General features: G+C 45.3%; 1 protein-coding gene and 2 long non-coding RNA genes across 3 annotated transcripts; all 3 read right to left on the bottom strand.

Moving 5' to 3' along the window:
* Window positions 1–206: 206 nt before the first annotated feature.
* LOC147790168 (uncharacterized) lies at window positions 207–1,454 on the bottom strand. The gene is made up of 3 exons (XR_015422831.1): window positions 1,370–1,454; window positions 1,183–1,273; window positions 207–408 (listed from the first exon to the last, which is right to left on the bottom strand). It is a non-coding gene; the product is annotated as an uncharacterized LOC147790168 (long non-coding RNA).
* Window positions 1,455–6,281: 4,827 nt separating this feature from the next.
* LOC147790169 (uncharacterized) lies at window positions 6,282–8,286 on the bottom strand. The gene is made up of 3 exons (XR_015423016.1): window positions 7,586–8,286; window positions 7,399–7,489; window positions 6,282–6,624 (listed from the first exon to the last, which is right to left on the bottom strand). It is a non-coding gene; the product is annotated as an uncharacterized LOC147790169 (long non-coding RNA).
* Window positions 8,287–9,533: 1,247 nt separating this feature from the next.
* Window positions 9,534–10,328, bottom strand: LOC147790170 (uncharacterized). Its single transcript, XM_087128366.1, has 2 exons — window positions 9,999–10,328; window positions 9,534–9,911 (listed from the first exon to the last, which is right to left on the bottom strand). The coding sequence occupies exons 1-2, from the start codon at window positions 10,326–10,328 to the stop codon at window positions 9,534–9,536; spliced, it is 708 nt and encodes a 235-aa protein (XP_086984492.1).
* Window positions 10,329–10,532: the final 204 nt, after the last annotated feature.

Genomic DNA, 10,532 nt, shown 5'->3' on the forward strand with positions numbered 1-10,532 from the left:
CTCATCCTCTTCCTTCTCATGTTTGAGATGGAAAGAACTCTCACTCAGCTCAGCCACTTCTGTAATGACCCTAAATTTCCACATACTCAGAGTCGCTACTAACGTCTCATGCTCACCTATAATGCGGAAATATAACTCTTACATGAACATAGTTGATAAGGTAAACTTCAAAAAAAACGTTTAAAACAACTTCTCTGGAAAACACAGCCATGGTCTTACGTGTTTAAATATGAAATACTGAAATTTAGAGAAAACAAAAACAAATACAAAATAATTTAAAACAATGAAATGCAAAACAACCTATTCTAACTTAAGACTAGAAATTTAAATATGAATCTACCCTATGCACGTGCCACAGTCTCTACTCGCGATGCCGCCGTCCTCCGTACAAGTGCGCCTTGCCTTTACCTGAAAAATGATGTGGCACACGGCCTGAGTATTTCAAAGAATACTCAGTAAGTGACCCCACTATAGGGGCCATGCTAATGCAAACACATGCAACCATGAATAGGGACCTATCTCTAATCATCTTAGGGGTGGCCTCCAGTCTCGGACAAATTGGATGTGTAGTACTTCCTTACACACGACTCACACGTGCGAGTGTGAGTCCCCAGGGCACTCGCACACCCCCTGGACCCTCTGGTCAAGCTAATCTGTAGCGACGTCCGGAGGTCAGCGGAACCCCATAGTGTCATGCGCCTCATGAACGCCCTCATCTGTGTGCTTTCGCACCTGTGCGCATTCACACTCATCATAAGGTGCGCGTCCGCACTCATCATCTCTAGGGGAAGTAGCCCTATGCTTATGAACATACAAAATGCATGAGGTCCCTCTAAATCCATCGTAATGTCTCTTCTAACACAACCCTCTAGTCTCATCTCTTTGTTACCCTAGGTAACACATATCGTGGATATTTATATTAATATCATTTTCATGCTCTTAGGGTTGTGTCCTACGTCAATCTAACGACATGATGCAATATGGCACTCATCATCATCTAGCATGCTCAATATGGAAAACATCATCATATTAAGGTAAAAATCATGCAATCATCATGCTCATCATAATGCCACAACGTGCGTCAAACATATTAAGCGTCACTCAACAAAATATGTATAAACCGGCACATATCATCAAGTATCATACAATTTATTTAGCCTATCCTATAGTAAGGCCACTTACTTGGTTGGCCTCGGCCGAAGTACTCCCTAAATAGCTAAACGTAAGCTCCCGTTCCGTGAGAGCTGCTTCCTACTTCGCTGGGGTTTGTTTCCTATCACATCGTTCACCACTTTCCGTTAGTATTTCACAATTAATTTACCTATAATTTAATAAATGTGAAATACGGCTCTAAAACGGCCTCAGATACCTTAATCGGGGCCGAAAACAGATCCGGGAGGGTCGAAACAGTGGAAACCGGGCTGAAAACAGGTGAGCTGAGCCGAACAGCCGCTGGAGCCGCTGGAGCTTCACCGAAGGGAGCCCGAGCCGAGGACTGCCGCGCCGCTGTGTGACACGTGGCAGCAGCAGAGAAAGCCACGTCGGGCAGTAGTGTCGGGTCGAAGCGCGGGTCGCAGTCCGATTCGGGTCGTGGTTCGGGTCGCGGGCTGTGGAAGGCTACTGGGCCAAGGCTAAACGTTGGGCCTCGGCTTACTTGGCTGGGCCGCAAGTGTTTGGTTTGCAGGCTGGCTCAATTGGACCGTGGGTCTAGTCTGGGTTGGTTCAACTAAACCGTAGCTTCTGGGCCGGTTTGAGGTTTGGGCCGCTGTAGTTGGGCTCAGTCGAAGGCAGAGGCCAAGGGAGGAACGGGCTGGCTCTCCCAGGTTCTGGGTTCGGATTGACCCGGATCCGTGGATTTCGTCTTCCTTACCCGACTTTGGCCGATTTTCCGGCGAGCTTTCTCTCTCCTTCCCGTGGCATTTTCGTTGCCGATTTCGGTCCTCTTCCTTCCCTTTTCCTCTTTGTTCGTCGTCCTTCTTTCCTTTTTGGGAGTTTTGCGGCCTAAAAGCTCCTAAAAGCCATAGATCTAAGAATCGATTAAGAAACCTAACTTTCCGACCTCGGTTTCCGACGACGACGCTTACGAAAGAACACAAAACGCACCCTGAGTTATTGTGCTTTCGTTAGGGATCTCTCTTACGGTAGTAACAGGTCGTTTGGTGTCGGTTTAAGGGTGGTTTGAGGGCTGTTAAGAGAAACTGGACACTCGCCGACGTTTGTCCGAAATCTCTCTCTCTCTCTCAAAATTTTCTCTCTTTTCTCCCTTTGCTGGTGTTCTGAAGATGCTCGGCTGAGGGTGGGCGTGCTGTGGCCGTCGTTTCGCGTGGGTTCCGCGAAACTCGGCGGTCGCCGGAAAACTCGCGGGTTTTCCAGCGACTGGGTTTTTTTTTTTTTTTTTTTTTTTTTCGTTTTCTCGTTTTCATTTATTTATTTATTATATATATATATTTTCTTTCTTTCTTTCTTTCTTTCCCGGGTCGTTACATTATCTACCCCTGAAAAGAACTTTCGTCCTCGAAAGTCTCAAACTCTTGTACCAACTCGGGGTATTTCTCTCTTATCTCGTCCTCACGCTCCCACGTGGCTTCCTCACTGTGGTGATTCCGCCACAGTACCTTAACGAACGCAATACTCCTGTTGCGTAAGGTTTTTACCTCTCTAGCTAAGATTCTTACTGGTTTTTTCCTCGTAGCTCAAATCTTCCTTGAGTTGGAGTGGTTCGTAGTCTATTACGTGGATAGGATCCGTAATGTACTTCCTCAGCATCGACACATGAAATACATCATGTACTCCTGAGAGGGCTGGAGGTAAGGCTAACTTATACGCTACCGGACCAACTCGCTCTAGGATCTCGAATGGTCCAATGAATTTAGGACTTAACTTGCCCTTATTTCCGAATCTTAACACACCTTTCATAGGTGCCACTTTGAGGAATACTAGGTCCCCCACCTCAAACTCCAGGCTTTTACGCCTTACATCTGCGTAGCTTTTATGTCTACTTTGAGCGGTACGCATCCTCGCTCGAATTTTCTGGACAGCCTCATTGGTGAGTCGAACCAACTCGGGTCCTACTAATTCTTTCTCTCCTAACTCGTCCCAACATAGTGGGGACCTACACCGTTTCCCGTACAGGGCCTCAAACGGTGCCATTCCAATAGTTGCTTGGAAACTGTTGTTATACGAGAATTCCATTAGGTGCAGTTTGGAATCCCAACTTTCCTTAAAATCTAGTACGCAAGCGCGTAGCATGTCCTCTAGAATTTGGTTTAAACGCTTCGTTTGTCCATCTGTTTGGGGGTAAAAGGCGGTACTAAAGTCGAGGCGGGTACCCAGTGCTTTTTGAAGTCCGCGCCAAAACGCTGACGTAAAGCGTGGATCCCGATCCGACACTATAGACACTGGGACTCCATGTAGTCTTACTATTTCTTTCACGTACAGTTGTGCCCAATTGTCAACTGTATATGTAACCTTCCCAGGTAGAAAGTGTGCCGACTTGGTCAACCTATCGACAACTACCCAGATCACTGTATAGCCCTTGGGCGTTTTGGGTAAACCTACTATGAAGTCCATCGCTATGTTTTCCCACTTCCACTCCGGTATGCTTAGGGGCTGCAACAACCCCACTGCCTTTTGTTTAGGAACTTTCACTTGTTGACAAACTAAGCACTCGCTCACAAACTCGGCCATGTCCCTATCATGCTCTTCTATCAGAAATGTTGTTTAAAATCTTGGTACATTTTTGTACCTCCTGGGTGCATGGCAAATGGCGAGTTGTGAGCTTCCGTTAGTATCTCCTTCCTTAACTTCTCTGGGACACATAGGCCTCCCTGATACAATAGTCCTTCATCTTAGGTCTTCGAGAATCCATTTACTAGACTCTCAACTAGCTGGCTTAAGACTTTCGGTAGGTTTGGATCCTCTCGTTTGGAGGTCACCATTCTTTGCCAAAGTGTAGGTTGCACTGTAAGTCAGGCCAGTTGTGCTATGACTCTCTCGGTCACTACAACTATGTTGGCTCCCTCGAATTTTCTTTGTACCCTTACTTCCCTCGTAATGAGGGCCGAAGAGTGGGCCGCCTTTCTACTCAAAGCGTCTGCGACCACATTTGCTTTTCTAGGGTGATATTGGATACCTACGTCATAATCCTTCACCAACTCTAACCACCTTCTCTGCCTCATGTTTAACTCTTTCTGGGTGAAGAAGTATTTCAAACTTTTGTGGTCGGTAAAAATTTGGGTTTTCTCGCCATACAGGTAATGTCGCCAGATTTTCAGCGCGAACACTACAGCGGCCAACTCTAGGTCATGGGTAGGGTAGTTCTTTTCATATTCTTTAAGTTGACGAGATGCGTATGCGACAACCTTGCCGTGTTGCATTAACACACATCCCAGTCCTTTCATGGAGGCATCACTATAGATCACATATCCTTCTGAGCTCCCGGGTACTATGAGTACTGGGGCGGTTACCAATCTCTCTTTTAGGTTCTGGAAGCTTGCCTCACAAGCATCATCCCATCTAAATGGCACCCCTTTTTTTTGTTAACTTTGTTAAAGGCGAGGATATTTTAGCGAAGTCCTGTACGAACCTTCGATAATATCCCGCCAATCCTAGGAAACTCCTTACTTCCGTTACCGTAGTTGGGCGTTCCCACTTTGTGATCGCTTCAACCTTGGTGGGATCTACAGATATTCCGTCCTTTGACACCACGTGTCCTAGGAAAGAGACTTGTCGTAACCAAAATTCGCATTTGGAGAACTTGGCGTACAACTTGTGCTCTCTTAGGGTGGTTAGGACTTTTCGGAGGTGTTCCTCGTGCTCTAGGTCGGTTCTCGAGTATATGAGGATGTCGTCAATGAACACAATCACAAACATGTCTAGGAATTCTTTGAATACCCGGTTCATTAACTCCATAAATACAGCCGGGGCATTGGTGAGGCCAAATGACATCACTACAAACTCGTAGTGACCGTACCTTGTCCTAAACGCTGTTTTTGGTACGTCTTTTTCATTAATCCTAATTTGGTGGTAACCGGACTGAAGATCTATCTTAGAGAATACTGTTGCTTCTCTGAGTTGATCAAACAAGTCTTCTATTCTAGGCAGAGGATATTTATTTTTTTATGGTTCTCTTGTTTAGCTCTCTGTAATTGATGCACAGACGCATCGATCCATCTTTCTTCTTAAAAAACAACACTGGCGCACCCCAGGGGGACACGCTAGGTCGAATGAATCCTTTATCTAGTAAGTCTTGCAGTTGCGCCTTGAGTTCCTTCAACTCTGCTGGCGCCATGCGATAGGGTGCTTTGGAAATAGGCCCAGTTCCCGGCTCGAGGTCGATGATGAAGTCGACCGCTCGGGAAGGGGGTATTCCTGGTAGGTCATCCGAATACACATTTGGGAACTCATTTACGATGGACATGTTTTCTAGGGTCTTTTCTTTTCCTCTTACATCTACGGCACATGCTAATATAGTTCAACCGCCTTGTTGGACTAATCTCTTTGCTTTCATCATCGAGACTACCTTTGGGGTAGCCCCGACATTTGTGCCTTTAAAATTAAAGCTAGGTCCCACCGATGGTGAGAATATCACCCTTTTTTTTTTTTTTTCCTTTTTGCGAAATTCTATAATAGCATGGTTTGCAACTAGTCAATCCATGCCTAGTACTACGTTGAAGTCGGTCATCTTTACTACTATTAGGACTACGCTTAGAGTTTGGTCGGCTACTATTGCTTGATCATTCTTTACTCTATCCCTAGTTACTACGTCTACCCTCTCCGGAGCTGCTTTCCGACCATACATACAATAAGGGTTCTAATTCAAACCCTGTCTCTGATCCCTCTCGAGGTGGGCTCTCTTCAGCGTCACCTCGTCCTCTATCTCTAATAGGAGGTCGTCCCCTTCCTCGTCTTACTCTTTCCCATGGTCTAGGCAGCATGGTTCTAGAAACCAAGATAGCATCTCTTAAGTCTAAGGCTCATTACCTATGAAATTATGCTATGCATCACATCTACTAAGTTCACATCATATTGCAAACAAAATCACTCAGCATGCAACACATCACATCATGCTCTTAAATAAATACGTGAAATATCACAACAATTTCAGTAACATTAACATAAAAATGCATGCAAGTTTGAAAACGTTTCTCTTTTCTTATCTTGTGCAAGGCGTACCTGACGGTGACGGGGCATCGACGTTGGGACCATGGAACGTGCCAAGCCTACATTGTAGGCTAGTCTACAGAATCTAAAACCTAGAGCTCTGATACCAACTGTAACGACCCTAAATTTCCACATACTCAGAGTCGCTACTAACGTCTCATGATCATCTATAATGCGGAAATATAACTCTTACATGAACATAGTTGATAAGGTAAACTAAAAAAAAAACGTTTAAAACAACTTCTTCTCTGGAAAACACAGCCATGGTCTTACGTGTTTAAATATGAAATACTGAAATTTAGAGAAAACAAAAACAAATACAAAATAATTTAAAACAATGAAATGCAAAACAACCTATTCTAACTTAAGACTAGAAATTTAAATATGAATCTACCCTATGCACGTGCCACAGTCTCTGCTCGCGATGCCGCCGTCCTCCGTACAAGTGCGCCTTGCCTTTACCTGAAAAATGATGTGGCACACGGCCTGAGTATTTCAAAGAATACTCAGTAAGTGACCCCACTATAGGGGCCATGCTAATGCAAACACATGCAACCATGAATAGGGACCTATCTCTAATCATCTTAGGGGTGGCCTCCAGTCTCGGACAAATTGGATGTGTAGTACTTCCCTACACACGACTCACACGTGCGAGTGTGAGTCCCCAGGACGCTCGCACACCCCCTGGACCCTCTGGTCAAGCTAATCTGTAGCGACGTCCGGAGGTCAGCGGAACCCCATAGTGTCATGCGCCTCATGAACGCCCTCATCTGTGTGCTTTCGCACCTGTGCGCATTCACACTCATCATAAGGTGCGCGTCCGCACTCATCATCTCTAGGGGAAGTAGCCCTATGCTTATGAACATACAAAATGCATGAGGTCCCTCTAAATCCATCGTAATGTCTCTTCTGACACAACCCTCTAGTCTCATCTCTTTGTTACCCTAGGTAACGCATATCGTAGATATTTATATTAATATCATTTTCATGCTCTTAGGGTTGTGTCCTACGTCGATCTAACGACATGATGCAATATGGCACTCATCATCATCTAGCATGCTCAATATGGAAAACATCATCATATTAAGGTAAAAATCATGCAATCATCATGCTCATCATAATGCCACAACGTGCGTCAAACATATTAAGCGTCACTCAACAAAATATGTATAAACCGGCACATATCATCAAGCATCATACAATTTATTTAGCCTATCCTATAGTAAGGCCACTTACTTGGTTGGCCTCGGCCGAAGTACTCCCTAAATAGCTAAACGTAAGCTCCCGTTCCGTGAGAGCTGCTTCCTACTTCGCTGGGGTTTGTTTCCTATCACATCGTTCACCACTTTCCGTTAGTATTTCACAATTAATTTACCTATAATTTAATAAATGTGAAATACGACTCTAAAACGGCCTCGGATACCTTAATCGGGGCCGAAAACAGATCCGGGAGGGTCGAAACAGTGGAAACCGGGCTGAAAATAGGTGAGCCGAGCCGAACAGCCGCTGGAGCCACCGGAGGAGCCGCCGGAGCGTCACCGGAGGGAGCCCGAGCCGTTTGCGCCGAGCCGAGCCGAGGACTGCCGTGCCGCTGTGTGACACGTGGCAGTAGCAGAGAAAGCCACGTCGGGCGGTAGTGTCGGGTCGAAGCGCGGGTCGCAGTTCGGTTCGGGTCGTGGTTCGGGTCGCAGGCTGTGGAAGGCTACTGGGCCAAGGCTAAACGTTGGGCCTCGGCTTACTGGGCTGGGCCGCAAGTGTTTGGTTTGCAGGCCGGCTCAATTGGACCGTGGGTCTAGTCTGGGTTGGTTCAACTGAACCGTAGCTTCTGGGCCGGTTTGAGGTTTGGGCCGCTGTAGTTGGGCTGGGCCGAAGGCAGAGGCCAAGGGAGGAACGGGCTGGCTCTCCCAGGTTCTGGGTTCGGGTTGACCCGGATCCGTGGATCTCGTCTTCCTTACCAGACTTTGGCCGATTTTCCGGCGAGCTTTCTCTCTCCTTCCCGCGGCGTTTTCGTTGCCGATTTCGGTCCTCTTCCTTCCCTTTTTCTCTTTGTTCGTCGTCCTTCTTTCCTTTTTGGGAGTTTTGCGGCCTAAAAGCTCCTAAAAGCCATAGATCTAAGAATCGATTAAGAAACCTAACTTTCCGACCTCGGTTACCGACGACGACGCTTACGAAAGAACACAAAACGCACCTTGAGTTATTGTGCTTTCGTTAGGGATCTCTCTTACGGTAGTAACAGGTCGTTTGGTGTCGGTTTAAGGGTGGTTTGAGGGCTCGTCGGAGAAACTGGACACTCGCCGACGTTTGTCCGAAATCTCTCTCTCTCTCTCTCTCGAAATTTTCTCTCTTTTCTCCCTTTGCAGGTGTTCTGAAGATGCTGGGCTGAGGGTGGGCGTGCTGTGGCCGTCGTTTCGCGTGGGTTCCGCGAAACTCGGCGGTCGCCGGAAAACTCGCTGGTTTTCCAGCGACTGGATTTTTTTTTCGTTTTTTCGTTTTCATTTATTTATTTATTATATATATATATATATATATATATATTTTTCTTTCTTTCTTTCCCGGGTCGTTACAACTTCCTTCTCTAACCTTTCAATCTCTATTTCTAAATATTTCCTTCTCGTTCAGCGATTTCAACGTCTGCAACTGAGACTTCTCCACAGATTTATCCATGACAATTTTGGGTTGTTGCTCCAAATCTCTGTTCTCCTCCTCATGATCTAGCAGATTCTTTGGCTTGTTCGCTAATCGTGTGGGCTTCTTCTTCGCCATTGTTTTGGATTTTGAAGGGATTGCGGCTTGCATTTGCATCATCTGTTTCTCATGTTCAATCTGCATTTCTACCATCCTTTCTCTCCATTCTATCTTTTCTTCTTCCATTTTCTCTTCCATTCCATCTTTTCTTCTTCCATTTTCTCTTCCATCTCATCCTCTTTCTTCTTTCTTCCTCAAATTCTCTTTCCCGCCATTGAAGCTCTCTCTCTTCGAGCTCAAGCTCTCTGTTATCCAGTTGTTCATCCCTTTTCGATTTTCTCGTCTCCGATATCGCGATTTCACCAAATACGCTGCATATCACCTCATTTCCAACGGCTTCCATCGTCTCACGACTACCGCCATCGTCTTTCACGCCGCCGTGTTCTTTTGCTTTCAGGTCTTCATTTTGGGCTATCAAGATAATACCTTCGTTTGTTGCGTCATCCAAGGCTAGGTTGATCGTTTCTTCCACCTTTTATTGGCTCGACAATCTTTTGCAACATGCCCCATTCTGCTACAATTGTAACATTTGTCGAAGTTATGACCATATTTATGACATTTATGGAACTGTATGTTGGAATAGATTGGTCGGTCGCCTCTTCCTCGACTGCGTTCTCTTCCACATGTCAATTTGCTTGGCTCGACTGTCTCTTCTTCTTATAGTATCCTTCATTACTGTTGTCTTGACCACCTCGACCATTTTCGTGACTTCCATGACCACAGCCTCTACCTTGAAAATTTTGAGAGTAGCGTACCTTTTCATATTTGATTGATGTCTTTGTTTGAAGTGCTTGATCAAGTGTTTTCCCCTTCTTCTTCTTACGTTGCTCGTGTGCCTCGAGAGAACCGGTGAGTTCATCGACAGTGAACGTCGCTAGGTCTTTTGACTCTTCTATCGCACATACAAAATTCTCAAAGTTGTTGGTTAATGACCTCAAGATCTTCTCCACAACCCGCGTCTCGGGTAACATTTCTTCGTTTCGATTGAGTTGGTTTACCACAATCTATACATGCGTGATGTAATCAGATACATTTTCTGACTCCTTCATTTTCATGCTCTCTAACTCGCCACGAAGAGTTTGGAGACGCACTTGTTTGACTTGGTCGGTTCCTTTGAACACTTTTCCTAAAATGTCCCACGCTTCTTTTGAAGTAGTTGCACTAGCAATCTTCTCAAAGCCCGACTCGTCAACGGCTCGGAACAACATGTATAGTGCCGCCTTATCCTTTGATTGCACCTCTTTTAACGCTTTGTTTCGTGCCACCGTATAACCCGTGGTATCTTTTGGTTCTTCGAAACCTTTTTCGATCATCTCCCATGCATCTTGAGAACTGAGAAGAGCTTTCATTTGGATGCTCCAATTCTCATAGTTTGTCTTCGTTAATCGTGGTAGCGGCATTTGACCCATCACATTTTCCATTAGCTCTAATACCAATTTGTTAAAGAAAACTCGCTAATTTGTGAAATAAATCTCACACACACTAACAATAGAGCGCTCTAATATCAATTTGTGAAAAAACTACTTGCCTATTTGTGAAGGAGACGTCGAGGGTGGAGAGACAAAGAGACAAAAAACATTGAGTTTATCCAAAAAAAAAAACCTTTTCTATTACTTCTCTGTATT

This window comes from Cucurbita pepo, chromosome 11 (genome assembly GCF_057944985.1).
Source record: "Cucurbita pepo subsp. pepo isolate OVF chromosome 11, ASM5794498v1, whole genome shotgun sequence".
Lineage (NCBI taxonomy): Eukaryota > Viridiplantae > Streptophyta > Magnoliopsida > Cucurbitales > Cucurbitaceae > Cucurbita > Cucurbita pepo.

Bases quoted from the DNA above. Each gene is read 5' to 3' on its own strand.
- LOC147790170 (XM_087128366.1), bottom strand. From the start codon at position 10,328: ATGGAAAATGTGATGGGTCAAATGCCGCTACCACGATTAACGAAGACA. The intron at 9,912-9,998 runs GTGCGTCTCCAA...ACGCATGTATAG, and splicing joins GAACCGACCAAGTCAAACAA to ATTGTGGTAAACCAACTCAA.